Source organism: Oxyura jamaicensis, chromosome 27, assembly GCF_011077185.1.
Source record: "Oxyura jamaicensis isolate SHBP4307 breed ruddy duck chromosome 27, BPBGC_Ojam_1.0, whole genome shotgun sequence".
Lineage (NCBI taxonomy): Eukaryota > Metazoa > Chordata > Aves > Anseriformes > Anatidae > Oxyura > Oxyura jamaicensis.
This window is the reverse complement of record NC_048919.1, coordinates 4,545,522-4,569,784: the sequence shown is the minus strand read 5'-3', so window position 1 is coordinate 4,569,784 and position 24,263 is coordinate 4,545,522. Positions and strand designations below refer to the sequence as shown.

General features: G+C 46.4%; 2 protein-coding genes across 2 annotated transcripts; both read right to left on the bottom strand.

Annotated features, from left to right (window-relative positions):
- Positions 1-549: 549 nt before the first annotated feature.
- On the bottom strand, positions 550-1,365 carry GJD3 (gap junction protein delta 3). The gene has a single exon (XM_035347489.1). The coding sequence runs from the start codon at positions 1,264-1,266 to the stop codon at positions 550-552; it is 717 nt and encodes a 238-aa protein (XP_035203380.1). The 5' UTR covers positions 1,267-1,365.
- Positions 1,366-4,196: 2,831 nt separating this feature from the next.
- On the bottom strand, positions 4,197-23,984 carry TOP2A (DNA topoisomerase II alpha). Its single transcript, XM_035347547.1, has 35 exons — positions 23,893-23,984; positions 23,596-23,742; positions 23,415-23,505; positions 22,972-23,035; positions 22,327-22,472; positions 21,759-21,856; positions 21,287-21,499; positions 20,904-21,077; positions 20,609-20,710; positions 20,015-20,152; positions 19,713-19,851; positions 19,301-19,458; positions 18,754-18,879; positions 18,183-18,293; positions 17,986-18,091; positions 17,201-17,310; positions 16,352-16,444; positions 15,771-15,885; positions 15,340-15,461; positions 14,325-14,473; positions 13,550-13,781; positions 13,289-13,423; positions 12,959-13,159; positions 12,194-12,389; positions 10,784-10,875; positions 10,373-10,516; positions 10,197-10,280; positions 9,862-10,059; positions 8,824-8,929; positions 8,379-8,522; positions 7,791-7,941; positions 7,606-7,667; positions 7,173-7,298; positions 5,886-6,106; positions 4,197-5,590 (listed from the first exon to the last, which is right to left on the bottom strand). Exons 1-35 carry the CDS (start codon positions 23,923-23,925, stop codon positions 5,444-5,446), a joined length of 4,674 nt encoding a protein of 1,557 aa, XP_035203438.1. The 5' UTR covers positions 23,926-23,984; the 3' UTR covers positions 4,197-5,443.
- Positions 23,985-24,263: the final 279 nt, after the last annotated feature.

The window sequence follows — 24,263 nt, the reverse complement described above, 5'->3', positions numbered from 1 at the left end:
ACGATTTATTATTATTAATTTTTTTTTTTTTTTGGTTGTTGTTGTTCCGAGCCCAGTGGGTCCCCCGCCGCGGGGCCGGGGGGGGGGGGGGGGTGGCATCTGCCCTCCCTAGCCTTGTCTGTCCCCAGAATTCGGGCTGGGGACGTCCTTTGGGGTCCCACTGGCACCCACAAAGCAGTGCCCGTTCCCCCCCCCCCGTGCCAGGGGCCCGCCCCCGCACATTTGTGGCACGTGGCCCGAGCAGAACTTTGGGATTTTTTTTTTTTTGGGGGGGGGGGGGGGGGGGGGTTAGCAGGGGGTGACCCCCCCTGCTGCGCGGGGATGGGACCTGTTTGTTTTCCTTTGTGTCCGTTTTTCTTTCCAGCAGCCGCCGGGTGAGGCCCATCCGCCGCCCACAACAGGAACCGGGGGGGCACCGGGGCACGGCGCGGCCGCTTCCCCCCCACACACACCCCCCCCCACCCTTCACCTCCCCGGAGAGCGCCGCAGCCGCTCAACGAGGCCGGGCTGAGAACGGCCTCAACTCGTGCCAGCGATGGCAGCCCCCGGCTACACGGCCAGGGCTCCTCGTGGCGGGGGGCACGGCTCCTCCGCGGCCCCCGCCGGCTGCCCGGGGGCCGGTGCCCGCTCCCCTGGCCGTGGGCCGCAGGCGGCTCGGGGCGCGCGGCTCTTGCGCAGGAGGTGGGCGAGCTCGGCCAGGCTGAGCAGCGCCGACACCAGCCCCACCACGAAGTAGAAGTGGATGAAGACGGTTTTCTCGGTGGGGCGGGAGACGAAGCAGTCGACGTGGTGCGGGCAGGGCCGGCTGCGGCAGACGAAGAGGGGCTGCACCCTGAAGCCGTAGAGCAGCGCCTGGCCCAGCAGGAAGGCCAGCTCGGCCGCGATGCGTGCCACCACGCTGCCCACGTAGAAAGCCTGCAGGCGGCGGGCTCGTTGCCCCGGGGGCCCCCCGCGCCCCGGCTTGGCCGCTTGGTGCACGGCGAAGATGACGAAGAGGGCGGCGGGCGCCGAGAGCACGACGACGTGGAAGACGAGGAAGCGGTAGTGGGAGATGGGGAAGGCGGCGTCGTAGCACACCGGCTTGCAGCCCGGCTGCTGCGTGTTGCAGACGAACTCCTCCTGCTCGTCCTCGAAGACGTCGCTGCCCACGGTGGCCAGGACCAGGATGCGGAAGAGGAGCATCACCACCAGCCAGAAGCGGCCCACCATGGGCGAGTGCTCCTGCACCGCGTCCAGCAGCGAGCTCAGGAAGCCCCACTCGCCCATGGCCGCGCTGCGGGACCGGGGTCAGCACCGGGGAAAGAGGGGGGGGACACCGTGCCCATGGGGACGGACCCCAGCAGGCACGCAGCCTCCCCCCGGGGGGGCTCACCGCCCTCCCCAAATCACCATCGAGCTCCTGGCCCCCCAGCACGGTGCTCGGCTGGTGCCAGCCCACTCGTGTCACAAATGTCCCCAAGCTTCTGCTCACTCCCCCAGTAATGGGGCCAAGGACACCAGTAGGGTCAGGACTATGGGGGTCCCCATCCCTTGCCCCCCCCCCCCCCCTTTCTGTGAGCCCCCCAACCCAACAGGGTCAGCCCTGGTACCTGCAGAGGCTGCGGTCCCCGTGGCGGCTGCGGTCCCCTCTCACCCGCAGCGTGCCAGCGCGGCTGTCCGGGGCTGTCCGGTCCCTGGTCCGGCGGGGACAGGATGACAGCCCCGCAGCCACGCCTGGAGTCCTTTTAAAGAGACAAAAGCGGCCGCAGGGATGCCTGGAGGGGAGGGAAGGGCTTGGTTCTGCTGGCAGCGGGTGGGGGGGGCTCAAGGACAAAGGGTGAACAGCAGCTGCCCGGGGGTACAGCACGGTGAGGGGGGCAGCGGCTTCCCCCAGGCACAAAATCCCCTGTGCTTTGGGCACCCCAAATGCCAAGGTGCTGATTTGCTGCAATGAGCCCCCTCACCACCCCCCCCAAAAAAAGCCCCCCCACTCCCCGGTGCTGGCATCGCCTCCCCACCCAGGTCAGGGTCCAGCGGCTGGGCCAGTCGCTGCCGTGCCCAAGGGGCAGCCGCATCCTTCGCCCGTGCCTCAGTTTCCCCTTCCAGTGAGAGCAGCAGAGCCCAGGCTGACGCAGTTCACCCTGGGGACCCCCTCGCCCCTTGGGGGGGCCCCGTGGCGGGTCGGTGACCGCAGAGTCCTGTGCACCACGCTCAGCATCCCTGGACCCCCCTCCTCCCCACCCCCGAAACAGGGCCATTTTGCGATGGAGACCCGATGGTGCTCACGTTTGTGTGCACACACAGCTCCCTCTACATTTGGGGTGATGCCGGGGTTACCGGATCAGCAACAGGGACAGCCCCGAGCTGCCCGGCTGCGGCCTCGCCGGTTGCTGTGCGGCCGATCCTCGCAGCAAGGAGCCGTAAATAGCACAGCCCCTCGGCGGGGACGTGCCGGAGACGCTCTCCAGAGCCCGGCAGTGGAAAATCTGACAGCGCTTTCCACACTTGACTGGGTTCCAGCAAAGCACCTCGGTGGCATCGATGGCGCCCCGTGCCCGGTGGCTGCTCGGTGGCCGGTGGAGACGTGGAGGGCGCCGGGTTTGGTGGCTGCTCCTGTACCCGCAGCACCCCCCCCCTTGGTCCGTAAATCACTGGGGTGGGACATGGGGCAAGGCGGGCGGCACGGCACACGGTCCCTTGTCCCTCGGTGCCAGCCCAGGAGCCACCAGCAGTGACCTGCGTGATGGCAGCCCCACGTAGCTCCTATTTCAGCCTTGTGCACGATGCTCTCGGGGTGCTGAACATGGACGAGTGGGACCTGGGGACCCCGGGAGGGTTTGAGGCTCCTGGGCAGCTGAGCCAGGTGCACGAGGGCTGCAGGGCTGCCAGCCCGTTGCCGACGCAGAGGCTGCCCGGTTCGTTTCCCCGGCTTCGTTAGTGACCCCGATACATCCTGCTGCGGATGCTCCTTTCTGCTGGGCTGCACGAGGCCGGGGCCGTGCTCTGCGCTGGCGGATTCGGAGTCCTTGTCCCCACCTCGCAGGGCGCAAGCTGCTGCTCGCCGCAAGGCACCCAGCGCCTGCTTCCTCCCCACCCGCCGTGGCAGAACGCACGCCAGGCGCTGTGCTGAGTGCCCGCAGTCGACCTCAGCTGGAACAGAGCCCGCTGGGGGTGCATGGCATGGAGGGGGGGGGGTTGTAAATCCTGCCGTGCTCGTGCTCCTACCCAGAGAGCCTGTTTGGAGGGAGCACAGCCCTCAAAAGCAAAAATCAGCTCCGGAGCCCCGAGCGTTTCCCAAACTTCAGCCGGGGCTCACCTGCAGCAGCACCGGCGCCTCCCAGGAGCAGAACCTGCGGCACTCGGGCTCTGCTGTTGAGCCCTGGCCCTGCCACTTGGGCACTGCCACGAATTTTTCGCTTGAAAAACCTCAGCTGCAGAGCCGAGGCGGTGGTTGGAGGCTTTGCAAAGCCGCAGCGTCCCGGTGAGGGACAGGCAGGAAGGAGCCTGGGCAGCACCTGAACCCGCCACAGGCATCGCCCCAGGTTGGGCACAGCAGCTGGAGAGGGGAAGATTGGAGGGAGACCCCCGGCCCCGCTCCCCTCAGGTGCCTGGACGAGGGGCTTCCAGCCAGCAGCACCCAGGGAGCAGAAGCTCCCTGCAGGCACCCCAGGGGGAAGCAGAAGTGGTGCCTGCTGCGATCCGAGCGCACCGTCACCGCCTGCCCTGCCGCAGCGGTTGGCAGCAGCACGTCACCACCCCGCTGGGGACAAGGCCACGCTGCGGCTCCTCGGCAGCACCTCCCTCACCTCGATTCTGGTCAGAGCCGTGCACTGCACGCAGCTCCTGGCTGGGGCTGACAGCACGACTGCAGGTTTGCTGATGAGAGGAGGCTCCGTGCAGGGGCTGATGTGCTCGGGGTCAGGAGGGCTCTGCAGAGGGAGGGGGGAAGGCTGGACCCCTTCCCTCTGGCTGTTGGGCCACTGGAGGAGGTTGAATGACAAGTGGTGGGTCCTGCCCTTAGGGCACAACCACCTCACAAAGTGCTTTTTCCAACCCAAATGATTCTGACACAAGCACCTCTGGGTACCAAAAGCTACGCCCAGACCTGAGCTCGCACCCAGGCCCCTGCTCCACCAGCACACCCTGCCCCACGCACAGAGACAGCTCAGGGCCGGGAGAAGGGACAGGAGAGGACAACTCCTTTTATTGAACAAAGCTCAAGTAAAAAAAATCTTTTATTACGTAAATAGTTAAAAGGACAGCTTAACGACAAACACAGAAAATATTTACAGTGGCATGAAATAAACACTCAGTGCCGTAGAAATGGCTCGGTGAGAAATAAATCATGACCAGCTCTATGCCAGTGAAATACAGCTGAGGGGAAAATGATTTCCCCCCCAGCTTCTGCTGAGGAAGACAAGTGCTGGCCACCTTCCACACGCGAGGGTACCAAGGTGACAAAGGGGCCCCACCAGGCACTCGTAGGTGCTAAGGGGAAGCCCTTTGTGCCCAGGAAGGAGGTGGCAGGAGAAGCTTCCCGCTGCAGAGTGCCTGCTCTGTTGTAGTGCCAAGTACAGCAGCAGAGGAGCCCAGGGTAGGGGAACCTGCTGCTTTCCAAGGTGTCCGCTGGAACAACCAACTGCTTGCCTCCATCAAAGACTCCCGGATGACAAAGAGTTGTTTCTGCAGCCGCTGCTGAGCTCCCTTCCTCACCAACAGCTGGCACCTCAAGAGACACCCGCTAATGGCACAAGACGTTGGCAGGCACCAGCGCCTCTTACCTAAGGATGACCTCTGGGCTGAACTAGCTGAACACAGGGTTTTTGGCAGCAGGGCAGAAGATAAAACTGCCAACACTGAGCACAGTGTGGAGACAAGTCTGCACAAACCTCCGTTACCAAATCTGAAGTGAAAAAAAAGCAAAGGCTAAAACTCAACATGGCAGAAGTTGAGCAACAGGGGCTTGCACAGACACAAAAGACTAAGAAAAACACTAGCATGGAGTTCTATATACCTGCACCTCACAGTTAAGTCTCCGTGTTTGTGAAGTTAAAAGTTATCATATTAATTTTTAAGATACCTAAAGATGATACGTATTAAGGAGAGAGGATAATCTAGGCAAGCGTAATTGATACAAACATCTGCCTTGATATTAAAATGACCACAAAGAGTCAAAAGATTTCACCCAGACCTTCCAGCGAGCTAATGGGTAAAAGGGAAGCACATCAGCAATGGCTGGGCACATCACTGTGAGAAAAGGGGGGGGTGTTCCTATTTAAACAAGTCTGAATTTTTTAAAAACCTAAAAAAAATAGATCTGTATTCACTTGTACTAAACATTTTTAGACAAGCTTGAATTCATTGAGGAAGGTTTCCTAGTCTGAGATGTTCTTTGGCGAGAGCTCGTTAAGGGCTCTGTTGAAAGCAACTTCGTAGATCAACAGTTTAAAATCTTCATAAAAATTCAAAACATATCTTCATCAGATGACTCCAAGTATTGGACAGGCTTCTTGAGACGTCCTGGCCTGGCACGGGGTGCGGCTTCTGTGGGACTGTCAGCACGAGCAGTTAGTTCAGCAGTATAGCTATCATCGTCTCCCTGCTTGGGTTTCTGGAGGGAAAGCATAGTTGAGAAATGACTCACGAACCTGAGCATAAACAGGTTGACATTCAGTTAGCAGAAAACACACCTCCGTGTCACAGGTAGGGCTGTTGTTCACACTGATGAGATCAAAGCAACAATCTGGGACGAGTATTTCAGCCTGACTTCCCTCCCCATCTCCCCCATCCAGCAATGAACAGGGGTGTTGCACTGGACGTTTTACTTCCACCCCATTTTTTCTGCCAGAATAACTGACACCAGACTCTTGTACCCCCTTGGCACTAACGTGTGGTAGAGTACAAACCTTTGCTGCAATTGATTTGGAAGGCTTCGAGCCAAAATCTGAATCCGAATCTGAGGAACTCGGCTGCCTTTTGATAACTTTCCGCCTTTTGGTCGGACCAGGCTTCTTGGCGTCCGCTGCTCTAGCATCAGAATCCAGAGGTTCCTCCTTCACTGCTGTCTTGCTGGATTTTGGCACGGGCTTTTTCTTGGCTAGAATATCCATGATGGACGGCTGGTTATCTGAAACAGAGTTCTGCGTTTAAACTTTTGTTTTGCTGCTTCTCTTCTCGCACGCACGCATCTTCCTTCCAACACAAACACGGCTCTGCGCTACGCTCCAAGGTCAGCACACAGGTCATCTCATTCCGAAGCATCATTTTCTAGAAAGGTAGCTATTTACCAAGATTATGAGAAATGAGGTTGTTTATCTCCTTCCTTAGCCCCGCCACGTTTAGAGGATGAAATTAAAATGCACCCAATGCAATATACAGACCATTTCGGACCTGCAAGTTCTGAAGCCTCGCGGCTGTGTAACCGGTCTTATGCCTTCGACCCTTCTGCACGGGGAAGGACTGTGTCTACCATTTAGACTAAACACTCATTTTTGAGTTCTCTTATCCGTATTTTGATGTTTAACTGCATCTTGAAGCGCGTCTCCAAATTAAGACGAAGTGAGCAAGCCACTTCTGAGTGACAACAGGCTTTCTCTGGATTCGGGAGCGGAAAAAGCAGCTATTCTGCTGTGAAGTAAGTTTACTGCTGCCATCAAAACCAGTTAGTAACGCAATATGCAAAACAGCTTCCGAAGTCTGTCAAAGACTCAGAGTTTAAAAAACCTGACTCCAATGCCCTCAGCTGAAGAGTCTGAACCAGCACTGAATGGACCAAGCTACCCCAAAGCAGCTTTTCTTCTCCCTGGAGAGCAAGCTGCCAGTTAGCTTTCTTCCCTAAAAGACATGGAGAATGACGGCGGGGCAAATTCCACTCAGGTTACTTCTGCCGAGTATTACACAGCACTGAAGGAAGCATTTACTTTTCCTGTTCCCAAACTAGAGCTCACTCCTTTCAAGCATGTCCGAGATGAACTATAACACGACACGTTTGGAAACAAGCTTCTAAAGAAGCGACGGCGATTAGGCAGCCTTTACCACAAACCTCAGATCTTCTCTGAAATTAAAACTCAGTCTGTTCATCTCATCTATCAATGCCTAGAGATACCACAGAGTTGTTTCTCACAGGAATAAGATCTATCTAAAAAATACCTTGGAATGATTACGTAGCTCTGAAAGACTCAAGTTCTCCTTACCCTTAGCAGCACCGGCCTTCTTGGCTGCAGCAGGTTTTTTAGGTCCAGCCTTACTGTGAGGTACGGAGACAGAAGGAGCTGCAGGAGCTTGACTCACATTCTCATCAGGAACACCTTGGACTTGGACTGAACAGAGAAAGAAGAAAGCAAGTCTGAAACAGTTACATTATCTGTTCTGCCTGGCTATAACATTAGAGCAGAATAACTGCGTGCAACTTTGTGACAACTATTAGAACCGGATTAATCACAAATTCAAGTCAGAACCAGACAAAAAGCCCTGTCCAGTAAAATGGGCTTGCACCCCAGCATCAAAGTTCTCCGCATAACGTGACTAACATCTGCCTTTGTCAGCGTTAAGCACTGGCTGGAGCATCCAGTGTACTCTCACAGGGTTTTAGGAAAATCAACAAGGCTTAGAAGGGTTTGTACTCACCAGGGATAGCACCTTTTACTGACTTTTGCTTGGGAGCTTTAGCTGTTTTTTCACTGGTTTCCCTAGAATACAAAACCCCAAGTATTTTTTAACTTACGATGCACTGAACAAAAAGAGCTATTACTACATAACATGAACACCGCGAGCACAACTAATTTCCAGCAGTTATGTGGAGAAATACTCACTTTGGGGCAGCTCGGGGCTTGGGAGCAGGTTTCTCTTTTGAGTTCGTATCTGATTCAGTGTTGCCTTCACTGTGCCTCTGAAATTCAGACTCCTCATCTGAGCTGGTGAGGCTTGCATCTGAGTCCGAAGAGATCATGGGCTTGATTTTGGCTGATGAAATAACACAGATGTGTCATTTTACACAGTTGGTAATATTCAGCTCGGTTCCCTTTCCAATATTTTAGATGCAGTTATTAAAAATAGAGATGCAAATAAAAACAAGCAGATATTGAGACTGACAGTGAGAAGACTCCAAGTTGCAAGTGTGTTCTGGGCACGCTTACCAACAGCACGTTTGATTTGCTAAGACAGTTGCATAATTAAAGTTAATAACTTGATTTTCTCTACTTGTCCATTTCTGTTTTTCCTTGAAATAGCATTGTGAAAATCTGCTCAAATAGTAGAAGTACTTAGATGTTACACGGAGTAAAATAAGCCTTTAAAAATGATTTCTGGCTGAGATCTCAGACTCTGGGAGCTCTCTAAACAGTCTGTTCAATTTTCTCCTCCACAGACTGCTCCTCTTCTGCATTTGTGTCCTCACTCACCTGCTGCCTGGCGAACCACTCTCTCTCTTTGAGGAGCCACTTCAAAATCATCAAACTCTGAATCAGACCCTGAGTCAGACCAGGGGTTTCGTTTCTTCATTTTCTTTACTGGCTTAAATGGCAGAGTGGCCTGTCTCTTGGTACCTGAAAAATATCGGGAGGCAGGATGAACCAGCAGACTTCCATATGTGCTTCAGGCTCAGTAGTTCAAGCTCAGCTTAGAAACATACCAATAAACTCAGAGGATTCTGGCTTAAATGTTAAAGAAAAACAATAATCATGTCACCAGCTTGACTGTTATCCAGAACCACTTTGTTTCTCACCTAGTTTTTCCAAACGTACCGGTCCTAGATGTCACTCACCACTTCAGGAAGAGGTCAGATAACCAAACTGACAACCTTTCCCCTCACTTTCCATTGATGGAATAACACAAAAAAGTATTTACCTTGTTCAATATTACGCTTCTGCACTATTCTTTGCTTAAGGCTCGAAGACTCCTTATCCCCTGATGAGTTTCCTTCTTGATTCTCATCTAATTCAGTTTTTTCAGTCTGAAGATAGAAGCAGATATTAAATAGGTAGCGAGTTACCTCACACAATTTGAAGATAGCAATGCAGAAAGGAACAGCTTATTTTAGATGTACAAGGAATCTGAGTTTGTGAAACAAACTGAGTGTAAAATAGTTTACGGCCAAGTAAATCAGACAATCAAACCCCAGATCAAGTGACCGAAAACACAAAATCCAACATTAACAAAAACAGGAACTTTGTCCCCACACCTGAGTGCGCTTTGGTACCGCCTTTGCGTGCTGACAGCCCACAAGGCTCTAGGGTGTGTTGAGGATGCAGAATTTAAACAGGGTGGGTTAAGTCAACAAGGCAAATTAATTGGAAAAAAAAATGTTGTGTGGAACCATCTGTAGGAAAGGAGCAATGTGTCTGGCTTACAGGTCAAAACAGGTGTAGGGATATTTTCATTTTCTAGGTTGCAAATGGCCCAACGGCATAATTTCAAGTAGCCCTGTAAAATAATTAAATCTTCATCTCCATGATACCGAGAATAACGGCACGAAGTGGCTGAAAGCATTGAGAAATGCAAAGGCTGTTCTAGAGTAGAGAATTACCAGCCATATTTCCTGCCTGCTAAAGGATTTATAAAGTCCCCAAAACACCTAGAACATCCTTACTTGTATCTGCTTCTTCATTTCTAAGCCATCTCTCCAGCCCATCTGACAGCAATATATGCTGTTGCCAAGAGATCTCCCTTTAAGCCATCTCCTGATGTTAGTGAATCTGCTCTCCTTTAGACTGAGAAACATCCATTTCCAGTGTCCCATATCCTAAAATTCTGTTCCTCTCCCAGAAAGCAGACAAGGACTGCTTCAGGAGGACAAGTTCAACCAAAAAGAACTTGTATTTCTTTAGGACTGCCTTCTGTATTGAAGGGGTTGTAATAAAAGATTAAATGTTTGGAACTTTTTACCTTTATTTTCTTTTTAGCTCTCTTCTCTGCCTCCGCCTTCATTTCTGCAGTTACCCGAGGAACAACCCTTATGCCATGAGGTGATGGCATTACTTCTGGCAGCTGTGCCTTCTTCACTTTCGTTTTCCCTCCTTTTACCTTTAAAGGTTTGCCAGCTAGCCCTGCCATCTCATCCTGCATTTGCTTAGCTTCTACTGCCTGCAGAATTGAGCATAAAACAACACAACCATCAGAATACAGAAGAAACAATCTACTACTGAAAAAACAAACAAACACAGCATTTGCAGCATAACACTCTAAAGTTGCTGATAAGACTACACTGAACACTGGCATACATCAAGTTCTTCAACGAAGGCAGCGAGGTCTTCTTTCCACAAGTCACAGGGACTCTTGCACTTCAGGTTTTCCAGCTCCTTTTCCTAAAGTGAACCACAGGTGAGAGTGAGTCACATAATTCAATCTGCCATAAAAATACAATATCACGCTTTTATAAGAAAAGGAAGGAACGTACTTTGTTATCTCTCTGCTTACAGAGCTCATCTTTCTTCTCTTTAGTCAAATACCAGAGGGGCATGTTCAGCAGATAGTTGAAATCTGGTCCAGTAGCTGCAGCTGATTCTTTATCGCTCTCATCCTCTTCTCCTTCTTCTTCTTCCTGAATGTGAATTTAAAAAAAAAGCATTGTCAACAAATATAGCTACACACAATGTAGGGCTACCGATTAAGTCTCATTGCATCGCAGGTGCTCCATGTGCTTATGGTGCACTAGACTCCTCTAGGACAATTCAGAAATGGATACAGGTGAAGTTATAGCTTCTGAAAGCCTCAGCAGCTACCACAACTCAACCTTCTTCCGATGAATTCCGAAACTTCAGAGACAGGGGACAGTCCAGATCAATTTCGAGGATGACGGATGTATTACCTTGTTTTGCAATTCCTTCCAAGCCTTCACCGGATCAGATTCATAGCCTCTTTGGATAAGAACTTGAATCAGCTCTTTCTTGGGTTTGTTTTCTATAAACAGACATTTCAGAATTGTCAGTTTGTAACGCTACAAATCACTGGTAGGAAAGACAGAGGAGCTTTAAACATTTTGGATCCTATGGTTGTAGCAGCTCAGCCTCTTACAGGCATCTAAAATAGCCTCTCCTCATCAAGAGGTGGGACATGGTAGAGCCTAAAATAACATCAAAAAAGATCCTACTTAGCAGGTGATTTGTTAGCTCGGCATTGCTCCTGTACTTGTCAGGAACACCTGCCAGAGCACTTTAAATATTTTCCTCCTTCATTTCCATACACGCATTTCCCTAGCCCTTCGTTTTTGAATTTCAAAAAACCAAAGTGTGATGGTATCAGAATGCTTTTATGATAATAGGCAGGCAGGTGGAGGAAAAAAACCTGATATGACTCCAAGGCTTCGGTATAGCTTGCACCTCATTAGACATCACCTGGGAAATTTATTCTATAAATGTCCCAACCAATGGAAATGCTTCAGCTGGAATTTTTTGCTCTTTAATGTATCACAAGCAATCAACCATGAGACACAAACACAAATGAAACCAGCTCTGTCAGCCTTGGAACTGCTTATTACAAAAAGCCAAGAAAATGCATTTCAAGGGAATTATTTCTCCTCCTGAGTCAAGTCAAACAGACACAGACTGTTGGGATCATTGGGCTGCCTTCAGACACAAACCACAAAGCATCTTATGACACTTTGTCTAGCTGCATCCTCCATAAATGCAAGTGAAATACAGACTGCCTTTTAGACTGAGGTGGAAAAGTTGATGGAAAAATTTGAATGCTGGAAACAAAGATCTGTTTCTTTTCTAGCTCATGATTCTCAGATGCTGCTAGCTTGAGTATCTTCTAACTTTGAAACCCCAATCCACCGAACATGATTCAGAATATTTTGCAGAGGTTCAAAGATAACACAGAAAAGATACGGGCTTTCAAGTATGCGTTTGAACAGAACACCCAAACAGACAGAAAACCCTTTCTAACCCTACTAGTACTTAACTCTTATCCCTACCAAGCCAGAAACAGATAGGAGTATTTGCTGAAGTATTAAAAAAATATTTATACTTTCAAAATAGCGTCAAACACACAGTAGGAAAGCTGTATGAGCACCCCACTTTAATTACGTACATATTGCCCTATAGACAAAGGGCCTCTGCCAAGCATTTTCCTCTTACATGTTACTGGAGCAGAAAGATAAGCTGTGGTGTGTTTTGTGAAGAGCCAGGCTGGGGCTGAGAGGGTGCTGACAGAACTCAAGGGAGCACCTAGCTCTTCTACCAGCTTCCTAAACCAAAGGACCAAGAGCAACGCATACCAATCACAATTTTTCCATCTATTTTCTCCAGGATGAAACGAGCCTGGTTGCTCAGTTTTGCAGACTCGGCACTCAGCATTCCAATAAGCCATTCTTTTCTCAAACCATAGTATCGGAGCCTCAGTTCAAAGAACTCTTTAAGAATATCCTGGGGAGACTCGTACTTCTTGAGAAAGCCAACATGGTCAAAAAGAACCTAGATGAAAGAACAAAGGTGTTACGATCATAAAACTGATTTTCAAAGCCACTGAAAATCATCCATAACCCAGATGCGATAGCACAATGCACTTATTAAGCAATTATAAAACCTTAGCGTTATTTCAGAAATTACTTCAGCTTGTGAGCACAGCAGAGACAATTTCAGAATTTTGAATTTCTTAAAAAACAAACAAACACGTAGTAGGCAAAAGTTACTTGAATCTTAAAGCTATCTTTTGGATAAACATCCCACACCAAGTTTCATACACCAACAAAATCCAGACATTCAGTGGCAGCGTCCTTGTCACAATAAAGGTCTTCACGAACCGAGTGATTTCAGATCACTTTGACTCTTTCAGACAAAACCACACCATCTCGGGCCCACTACCAAGCCCGTCTCTTGACCTTTTAAAGGTATATTTAGAAAGCTGATTTAAAACCAGTAGTAGCAGAAAAATCAAAGTGAATAGGTTATTGAAAGCATATTCTCATTAGAAGCAGCAAGCGCAGCTGTACATGCTGTCTTTGAGCTGAAACGAGAACCCTCTTCAGCAGTTTATTACATACCATGGAGTTGCACGTTAAAGTTGTTTGGAGTTTGAAGACCTTATGCAAACCCACTGCTTCGGCTTCAGCTAGTTTTTCTTCACTCATCTTCACTACAAACTTCACCGTTGTGTCTGTGTGATATTCTTTGTAGTCCGTGATTAGAGGGGGTGTCTTCTCAGTCCCATTCAGCATTGGCTCCAGAACTTGCTCTTTGTAAGTCTGAGAAAAGAATCCAAGTCAGACCCACACTTTCCATGGAGATTAAGAGCTTCAAAAAACCTACAAGTCACCATTTTTGGCTTTACAGGTCAAAATATACATTCCTAAGGCAAATTCAGCATTTATTACCTGCGTCCATGTTCTGACAGGCAGCTCAGTGATCTCAATGGTTGTAGAATCAAGGATAGACACCTCACCACTTATCACATACTGATTAGGTCCCAGCTCCTCTATTGTGCCTTTGAAGTTCTTGTAACTAGGAAGCTAAGCAGAAAAGAACACTAGATTCAGCTTTGTGTCCTTGCAAGTCCTTAAAAACAGAAGCATCAAATGCTTCAATATGTGCTGAATACATTAACGAGCAAGACACAGCTGAAATATGTTACTTACCATTGGCAATGGCTCTTCTCCATCCATCAGACGACGGATATTATTCACAGTTTCCCTGATATCAAAGTTGGGGATCTTGCAGGACCAGCCCGTACCAATCCCTTCTGCCCCATTTATCAGCACCATGGGAATAATAGGGATGTACCACTCTGGCTCCACACGTTGATTGTCATCGTATAAGAACTTCAGAACATTGTCATCCATTGGTGGGAACAGCATCCGTGCTAGCGGGCTAGAATGGAAAGGAGAATTCAGCCCAAATTCTTGTTACACAAAAACCACCCTCAAAAATCAGACCAAAATAAATAAGGCTCATTCATATCAACCAACTCATCCATGCAGCCTCAGCGTCTATGTTAGGAAACCAGGCTTCTAGAGTAACACTCGAAGCAGAGATGCATCTTAAGCAATCTCATCAGTGTCTGCTGGTTCCACTGAGTATGTGAGGCCCCCTAAGTTTGTACTTTGCAAGTCAGATGTTGCACTGTACTATAACTTAACTCTCCCAACTCAAATTCATTTCTTATTATCCTACATAAATGTCTTGGTTTTTGCTCCCATTTCCTTATTCTCTGCTATACCTTTGTCTTCTGTGGCAACCAAGCTCACCGATCTGAACCTAGAACCCAAGCCACAGATTTGTTGTGACTTTTGTATTCCAGTGGTTCAAAGTTGTAGAGATTTAAAAGGCAAAACATTAATTCATTTTTCATTTTAAATGCTGTTAAATGGAGTCCTGTAACATGCTAAAGGTGTTTAAGATTTTAATGCTGACCTGAGCATTGTGAAGATGTATCGAGGGCTTGCAGAGTCTTTCCCACCATGCAGCCTTGTGCCAAACTGACCAATGGGCTGCAGCAAGTTGAGGTTGTTGCTGCCCACAAAGTTCTGAGCTAAGTTAATAATAGTCATCATCAGTGATGCCTGCAATAAAGGAAGGGTCACAGTTAAAGATGTGGAATTCTTCCCTGAAAGGACAAAATTAAAGGGAAGGTTTACTCCAAGAACTGAACTGATATAGGAGATAAGTTTTACTATTGCATACTGAATGGAATTCTCACTGAAAACATATTTGGTTATTACTAGCTAAAATAGCAGCAGCTGACAGAAAGAGCAAAGCTCCTGAGCAGCTTTTAGTCAATACAGTAACCTCTACTCGTATATTCCCATGTCTTTTTCAAGAACTCCTGCGTTTCTTCCTGGCCAAGACAAGTGTACCTGCTGCAGTGGACAATTTCTACTCTTTGTAAAAAGTTATTAGGTAACCGTGGAAAAGCCAGCCTTAAAGAGGCTAGAGCAACGTGTTTACTTGTTGTTTAATTCTATCAACCACTGACTCCCAAGACCACCTAAGTTTGGATAACTAAATCTATTCCAGTGACCTGCAGCATACTGCTGTCTGCCTGTACTTGGAACCTCCGGTGAAAGATTCTATCAGACTCCTAAAGGAAGCTTGTTTTAGTCTTTAACTTCTCCTTGCCATGGTAAAGGCTTTATTTAACATCTTCCTAAGCCTATTGCAAGTAAAGCAGGTTTTTCTTGTTCCACTTTCTTGAATGAAACACACTCCCATAAGGTATAGGTAAGATAGGCAGACTGACCAATCTCGTTAAATTAATAATTGAAGAATTAAAAGCAGACCAACTGATATACGATATACAGACACTTTGGTGTTTATCCTCAAAGATCTAATTCCGCAGTAGAGGCATCTTAACTGTCAAGTGGAACAAGGGCTCTTTTTTGCCCCTTTTTTTTTTAAAGCATTTTGCACAACGAGTACACTTTCTTACTTCACCATGATGGTATGAGGACATCTCAGCTACAGAACCAGCCAGCTGAGCAACCTTCACCTCCCGCTTATCGTTTCGTTTGAAACACGTGAACAGCACTTTTCTTTGACCTGGCTTCAAACCTGTACAGAAAGAGATCTTGTATTTAGAACAGACATTTCGCTTAGCTTCTGCTCTCTAGAAATTAACAATTACTTATAGACCTAAACATTCTACACAAGAGTTAATTTGTTTCAATAATGTACTACAGAATGGACAAGACATTTAATCCAAAAGATTAAAAAACTTGGACAGCAGGAAGTTGAGTTTAGAACGCTGACCCTGAAAACTCAGCAACTTACCCTGATTCTGATGATATGAAAAAAAAAAAAACACCATTCATTAAACTTGGGGAAATATTCTACCAGAACCACTACCATGAAATTACTTACCATCAACCAGTGATGGGATTGATCTTTCATTATCCGAGTTTGAGAACAAGACTAACTCCTTGTTGATGAAGTCGTTGTATGTCAAGTAATTAGTATCTTTCCCATACAGGTATTCCTAAGGAAAACAGATGCAAGACTGCCTTAATTTTAACAAGGTCTAACATGTTTCTTAGCTCATACTTGGCTAGTTTCACTAAAATGGAAGCTCCTTGTACGACTAGCTAAACACAGCTCAAGTGATGACATTCTCAGCATAAAAAAAACATTGCTTCCCATTAAGCAGGCCTGTTTGGCTGAGAAAGTCTTCGTACAGTCCCGCTCAAGTTATCATTTCCCTATGGATAAAGTAATTTGAAAAATTAAGAAATGAAACGAGCTGTTGGACCACTGATCCAGGCTATACTAATGAGATGCAAAAAAAGAAGCTGATCTGCAAGATCCTGAAGCAGTATAACTAACTGTCCCGTAACCCAGTGACTGACTCAAAGCTGTGTACAGCTCTAGCATGCTGTAATGAAACCGAGAACAGCCCCAGGGAGAGAAAGGAAATCAAATTCCTTTCTATGCGTAAACCTTTTTACCTCTGGCAGGCCATGGAGCTTCCGTTGTCTTCTATCCTCCATGAAATTAGTCAGCCACTCCTTTCGCTCTTCTACTTTCTTCTTACTAAAGGCCTATATGTAGCAAAATGAAAAATAGCTCAGTTCTAGGACATTCCCTGGTGTACCCTATTGGAACACTTAGGAAAAGGAAAGCGTACAGTAAGAGTTTAACCAGGAGAAAGAACACGGTAAACAGGCTGACTTAGTAGCCTAAAAATGCAATACCAGATTCTTGAAGCTAACTGTATTAAGAACATCATTTCCACCGGTCCGAGACACAGTAGTTAAGCTTAGTTTTCTGTTATTTTGTTAAAACGTCATAAAGCTAAAGTAGTTTTCCCTATTAATATTGAGGAAAAAAAGCTTATTTTTTGGCATTGCCTAATAGCTCAGAACACTTAAGAGTCAACGTCTACTGAAGGTGAAGGAGTTCACAAAAGCGAGGACTGTTTTAATCCACCGGTGAACCATTTTACAAGAAAAAAATTCTAGGGGAAAAAGGGAAGGTCTGGCTTGGAGAAAACTGCAGCAGAACATGCAGAAAAATGTTAAAGGAATACTCACTATTGTGTCTGGAAATGTCAATTGGTTTGGAGTGATTAGTTTGTTCTGAGCTATATTTAAAAACTATCATTGAAAGAGTGCTCTTGGCCTGAGGTCTGTGGACAGGCTTGCTTGTACAGGTTAGACTAAAGCCGTAGCCTTGGTAACAAAGAGATCATCTCAAGCCCAAAGGCCTCTAAGAGCATTTTAAGAGAAAACACACAGCACTTTAAGCAGAAGAATACCAAAGGTAGTAAGTCAGCAATTAAATCAAGTGTAAGTTACCAGGGTGATGGCAGCATCATCTTCAGGGCCGGAATATTTGAAGCCAATTCGATGTTTAGCCATATCGGCAAAGTATTCCTTAGCTTCCTTTGATGTGCTGGTACCCAAACCTGCAGAGCCAATACTAGTTAATCCTACTAATTTCTTGCTTACATGAAGTTGCAGTTCACAGAAAGGCGTTGCTACGTCTAATTTTTGTGATGCACCATATAAATACAGCACGAAGATAGTTGTACTGAAAATTGAAGTTCCTTTAAATGGGATGCAAGGTTAACACAAAGCATAAGAATTAAAGACAATCGAGCAGTTTTATGTTGCACTTTTAGAGACTGTCTGGATCTTCTAAAGATGCCTGAAACTAATAACCGCAAATTGGAAATGATTTCTCATTAGCCAGCCATTGTTCTGCAGTTGGCAACTTGCTTATCAGTATAGAGTAGTTCTGGAGTGGAGTAAGTACTTAGCGTTATCAGTACACAAGGACTGTACTGGGAAAAACAAAAAACATCAAAGCTAAGCGTGCTCACCTAAATGGGTGCAGGGAACGTGTATCTACAATAGTGTAGTTGTACTACGATTGAGATCTCATCCATCTAGAGGTTATGGCTTGTGTACTTTTAGATCCTACACCACATCCATTTGTAAATCAGAATAGTTTAGGAGGGAAGAGACATTTGGAGATTACCTAGTCCGAACCCTTCCTGCAAAAGCAGGGCTAACTAAATTGAATCATGAATGCCCTTAATCAGTTCATTTGACTTCACCACATTATGTTTTCTACAAACCTTTGTAGTACTTGATTTTCCAGGAATTGTAGTTCTGTGTACTGTTTTTCCATTCCTCAAACTCCGGAATGCTGTAGAATGCAATTTCTTCTTTGTTTTTAGAGACCTATAATGAATTAATGTACATTAACTGTGGAATGCGGGGCAGATGTAGGCCAATGAACTCCTACTCACCTTACCATCTAGTCAACCCTTACCTTTATGATGGGAGTAATAAATTCCTCCAAAAAGTTGTGTCTTAGAAGAGAAGGCCAGTTGTGATGGATGAAGTTAATCAGCAAACCTTTGATATGAGATCCATCTTGATCCTGTTTTGTTTTTTAAAAAAGTCACTTTAATCAAGGCCGCAATGGAAGTGTCAGTTGTTAGACTAATAACAGACAATCTTATAGATAGTTAACCCTATTAACTTTCACTTCCAAAGATGTGACCATGCACTGTTTAACTACTGAAAATTAGGAGAATAAAAAAAAGCACATTTGTTATGAAAAAGCGTATCAAGGACTTGTCAAGGACCTTGTATCAGCAGACTGGAAAGACAATATTTAGCAATTTGGTGATGCTACTCCCCCTCTGCTTTATCTGTTCTGTTTTGTATCTTATAACACGTTATGACCCACTGGAACACAGAACGATAAAGAGAGATGAATGCAGAGAATTAGGTAGAACAGTGGCAGTGGGAGAAAGGTAGCATTTCCTTCTTTCCTCTGTTTTCTAGTGCTTTTTCTTCCCCCCTCCCCCCCAGTTTTGAATTTTAGTGAACCTAACCTGATCTGTCATAATCATAATCTTTCCATAGCGAAGAGTCCTTAAAGATTCTTGATCTTCATAGTTCTTTTTATACTGTAAACCCACAATCTTGATGATGTTGTTGATTTCAGCATTTTCCATAATCTGGAAGAGATCACACAGAATAAAACCTTTTCTTTCAGACAAACTATAGCTCAGAAAAGTAAGATTATCCAGCACCTATACTTCTGACTGTGCTCTGCCTTTCTAGCTTTTTTCCTGGTTAGAAACTTTTATTATTTCTAAACTCAAGTCTTAATGCTTAAGTTTTTCTAGATCATTCTAAGCACTTCATAGTTCACAACACAAACGCTATCCCTTCAGGCAAAGCACTGAATAGAACTTAACCAATATTCCTGCTTAATCAGCAAGGCAAGCTGAAGGTGAGACTAGACTCATACTTTCAAGAGACTGCCTGCTATAAATGAGTGTTCCAGGTGTTCAGCTCTACTGACTCAGTTAAAACACACTGCATTACATGAAGCATATAGCACATCTTCCAGCACAGAGAGATTTTCCCACTAACCTGCTTATGAGAAGCTTCTCTGACGTTGAGTATTTTCCCACGAAGGGGAAATACTCCGTATTTGTCTCTACCAACCACTCCTAGACCAGAGACAGCCAGTGTTTTGGCTGAGTCCCCTTCAGTCAGAATGAGTGTACAATCTATAGAATTCTTGCTGCCTGGAAAAAAAAATCAAGTAAATTTTCTAATTAAGAAATGAAATCAAGGCTCATACGCCCACAAATTGCATGAGAATATGCATCTTCTAAAACGTACAGGTTTTGTTGCACTGCATGTAGGACTGACCACAAAATGAGGGTAAACTATAATTAGAGATTTTCTCATTGTCATTATGAGACAGTTGTTTCACTTGTCTAACTAACAAATGTTAACTGTTTGAGTGAACTGGCTACAAAGGTTGTAAAACACTTACCAGCATCATTGGCATCATCCAGCTTAGGAACGCCCTTAATCTTGGTGTGTTTCACAGCTGAACATTTCTTATTCAGCTGGGTCTGAGCTTTAAATTTTACCCAGTTTAGGATACTTTCAACAATGCCACAGCCAACTGCCTGCAATACCAAAAAAACAACTGTGGGAAAAGCTTTAACCACGCCAGAATTTAAGTTATGCACTTATAAAGTTATGTCATGAATTAAAGTAATATATTTGCCACATTAAACCGAAGATGCAGCTTTACAGACACCTGGATTATCTGTGTATACCAATACTTACACCCTTGATAAATTTCTCACTCAGTTTACACGTTGAGCCAAAGCTCTTTGCCTGCAGAGTCATGTTCTCCTTAGTCTGAGAGTCAAAGGTTGGGTTTTCAATCAAGGCATTCACAAATATCCACATGTGGTTCTTCACCTGTAGTTAAGACAAGCGGTACAAATTACACAGGTTCATCTCCCCGTAACGGCAGCGTCTTCTGACATTCGCCTGTCAGAATCACGCAGCGAGGAGAACAAATTCAATTATCGCTGTGGTTTTGAATTTGCCTAGATGTCTTTTGACAGAATTTAGGACAGCTAATGGACATTCACAAGCAACGCTACATGATTTGGGATGTCATCTAACAGATACCGAGTTTTAGTACATTCACACTGACTTAACAGGATTCTGATTACAAAACACTTCAGCTCAACAGAGAATATCATTAATTGGCTTGAACCGGACTATATAAGGCTTCTGTAATTAGTAATTAGCTATATATCATCTTTACAATGGAAATGTATATTGGCGATGTAGTAGCACGTTAATCTAACCACAATTTGCAACAATACTGGAGTTCTGCTTTCCACTGGGAAAATTCCAACACCGTACCTGAAATGGCTTCACTCCAACGCCGTTTTTGTTCTTCTTTTTCACAACTTCAATGAGTTTATTCACAATCTGGTCAGCTACATAATCAACATGCCTGCCACCCTAAGGGAAAATGGGACCAGAGACCTTGAAGTGATTCCACTGAAAACAATATATGTATGTCTATTTAAAAGGTTAAGCATGGTCTTTGCACATTAAGCAATTGTTTTTCACTAACAAACGTACATTTGAAAATAGCTAAGAATACCAGTGGTGAAGAATATGACATTAACTTGACTAAGTAAGCAAGAGTTACCTTTGTGGTGGCAATACTGTTGACAAAGCTGACTTGCTGGAAGCCTTTTTCACTTAAAGTCAAACACACTTCCCACCGAGAATTTACTTCCTCATGGATAACCTTAAGTGCATTACCCGTTTCATCTACTTTGTCCTTCAGATAGAGGTCCACATAACTGCGGAATCCTTTGACCTGCATACAGATGAAAGCAGAGAACTCATTTGTAACAGCTCCCATAAATACTTACTGCTACTGTTTCGTGTCCTCCTGGAAAGCGGGTGGAAAAATCACTCATGCAAGTGTTCACTATGTGTAATGGTGTAAATTGCTTCAGCACAATCTCACTCTCTAAAAGGCACGAGAAATACAGACATTACTGTTTCGCTTCGATGCTCACTTACAGGCAGCCTCTTTCCATTTAGGAAAACTTTGACGTCCTTTGTGGATCCAGCAATATCATACGCTCTGCGGGACATTAGTGCTACAATGTCTTTATCAAGAATCGTCATTTTGAATTTTGACAGATCAGGTTGGAAAGTGACACACGTGTAATCTTCTCCATCAAAATACTTCAGTTTCATTTCACCGGCCTTTCCCATGTTGTCTGTCCAGGTCTGAGGAAAAGGAGTTTTATGAGTTGAAAGTCTAACAAACACAAGTAACTAGCTTAGTTTTTAAAAGCAGCAAACCGAATGAAGTATTTGTTTGAAGTGTAATTGCTGGTAGAGTAGCTATGGGCCAAATTTATTCTTCTTGTGGTGCACTGAATGTAAACACCACCTAGATTTTTGGAATAATTTTTGGAATAAAAGCTCAAGAGCTTTATTTGGAAAAACTCAGGTGTAACCGTACTGAACTGGGAAGTGTCCGTACCTGCTTGAATAACTTTTTGTATTCGCGACATGCAGTTTCCACAGTAAATTTTGTGCTAAATATGTTGCACAGTTTGGCTCCGTAACCATTTCGCCCACCTGGAATTAGGAAGAAAACAGGCTCGTGTTGTTCCCTTTGTTCAAAACCATCTGGAAGAACTCCAGACTAACAAGAGCTGAGTTACTTCAGCACAAGCAACGTGTGACTTCCCATGAACAACATCCTACAAACCCAGTATGTGACTAGAAACCCGTATTTAATTGGGATTAAAGGGAATTTTCAAAGGGAATTTTCCTTGTTGTCCATGTTGTGCCATTATTATTGTAAAATACAGGAAGGAGACTTCTCTCTGATGGACTCGTCTATTTTTACGTGGCATCGGGACCAGCCCCCTTTTTCATTTTATTTTCTTAAGGAAAACAGCAAGGGACCAGTTAGTTGTACCTTTACTGAAAACGAGAAGTCTTCAAACCTGGCAGCTCCCCTGCTCACTCACACTGGTACTTCACTAACTGAAACTGATCAGGCTGCTCAAAAATATTAGCATATACCGTGGAGTCCTCCCTACCTGTGACTTTCTTTTCATCATCGTCGTAGTTACTGGATGTTAGTAGCTGTCCAAAGATGAGAGCAGGCACATAGACCTTTTCCACTTTGTGTTCAACAACTGGAATGCCTTTGCCATTGTTCCATACGCTGATTGTGTTATTCTCTCTGGAGGGATGGAAAAGTGTGTTTTTAAGTCTGCAGATGGCTGAGCTATGAAATAAATATCACACAACGACTCTAGGGAAAGGCCACCATTTCATCAAGAACAAATTTCTATTCAGCAAGTGCAGAAGCAGCCAGCAGAGGGAGGACAAGTCAACAACAAAAAAAAAACCCTCCAGTCTCAGATCTACAGATCCCATCTACAAAATGGATCAGCACACAAAAATTGCGTGGTGATTCTCAGTGACACAATAAAAACATCGAGAAGGGGAAAGTGAGCACAACAGAGGAAAAAAAAAAATAACAAAAGCAGTCAGCACTCTGAAACAAAATTAAAAAAAAGGCTTTTACGACAGGTAAATGAGATTTGATCTATCTTGAACGGGTCCTCAGCACAGAGCTCTCTAATAGGAACATCAACTTATCAGAAAAGTATCTGAGTGAGAAAAATCAAGCACACACGAGTTGGGAAGGCACTGAACAAAACCAAAGTAGAACTTACGGATCAATCGTAACTTTAATGCACGACATGCTTTTATCCCTCTGCTTGTTGTCTGCAGCGTTGACTAGAAGAGAAGGACAACTTTTATTATATTCCATTAGCAATTAAGACAAAATATTAGAAGTTTCCAGTAGAATGAATAAAAAATTATTGGGATGCAACTATTTTGCAAGTTAAAAAGAAAAGTACTACCAGTGCTACAAAAAGAAGAATTTGGGGATGAATTAAACGGGTTTGGAATAGAGAAAGCAATCATCCCACGAACGGCTTACTACCTAGCACTGCTAATGGAGATTAAAATTAAGATCAGCAAGAAGCTACTATCAACAGTGCAACTAGATAAAAGCACACTTGACGAGATCTCAAGTCTAACTCTGGTTTCTCTTGGAGGTTCAGAAACACCCCCATAGTCAAGCAACAACCCAAGAACAGCACCATCTTACCCAGAATCTCATCAAAGATTTTGTACAAGCCAGGCACAAAGGTCACATCTCTGCAGTTCAGGCCCACGTCCTCGTCAAAAACCCACATTTGCTGAAAAGAAGACAAGAAACGTTTAGCCCCCCCGGTTCAGCTCCGTGCTGAGTCTGTAGGGCGCAGAGGCCGGCCCTGGCCCCGCCGTACCTGGGTCACCGTCTCCACGGAGCCGATGTAGGTGTCGGGCCGGAGCAGGATGTGCTCCAGCTGCGTCTTCTTCTGGTAGATGCGCTCCACCGAGAGCCGCTTCTTGGCGCCATCGCCCTTGGGCAGCCGGGGGTTCTCGTCGGTGGGCTGAGGGGGGGGAGACAGAGGGGAGAGGTGGTGAGGGGCAGCAGGGACTGGGGGGGGGGGGCCGGGGGGCCCGTGGGGGAGAAGCGAGGGGCCCGGGGGGGTGATCGGCGCCGCCCGGGGGGTGAGGGAGGCCGGGGGGCGCCCACGCACCCGGAGCGGCGCCGGGGACTCCACGAGCTCCATGGCGGCTGCAGCACTGCGGGCCGCCAACGGCCCCGCGCAGTTCGAACCCGCGCTCAGCCCGCCACAACGCTCCGCCAATCGCCGCGCGCCGGCCCCCGCCGCCCGCCAATGGCAGCGGGAGGGCGGGGACACAAGCGGCGCCCGCCTCCCGTCTCTTCGCCAGTCACAAGGCGTGCCGCTCTTTCAAAAGGAGCCAATCGAAAGGGAGAGGTGTTTGATGGGCAGGGAGGTTGGCCAGTGGGAGGAGGAGGAGGGAGGGTGCTGAGCGGCTGGGTCCGTGCGCGGCTGGGTCCTGCGCATGCTCAGTCGTCGTTGTTGGGGGGGGGGTGATGGGGAGG

Coding starts and splice junctions, on each gene's coding strand:
- GJD3 (XM_035347489.1), bottom strand. CDS start 1,266: ATGGGCGAGTGGGGCTTCCTGAGCTCGCTGCTGGACGCGGTGCAGGAG.
- TOP2A (XM_035347547.1), bottom strand. CDS start 23,925: ATGGAGCTCGTGGAGTCCCCGGCGCCGCTCCGG. Junction 18,880..19,300: donor GAGAAGCTTCTCATAAGCAG/GTTAGTGGGAAA, acceptor GATCTCTTCCAG/ATTATGGAAAATGCTGAAAT. Junction 10,281..10,372: donor GTAAGCAGAGAGATAACAAA/GTACGTTCCTTC, acceptor GGTTCACTTTAG/GAAAAGGAGCTGGAAAACCT.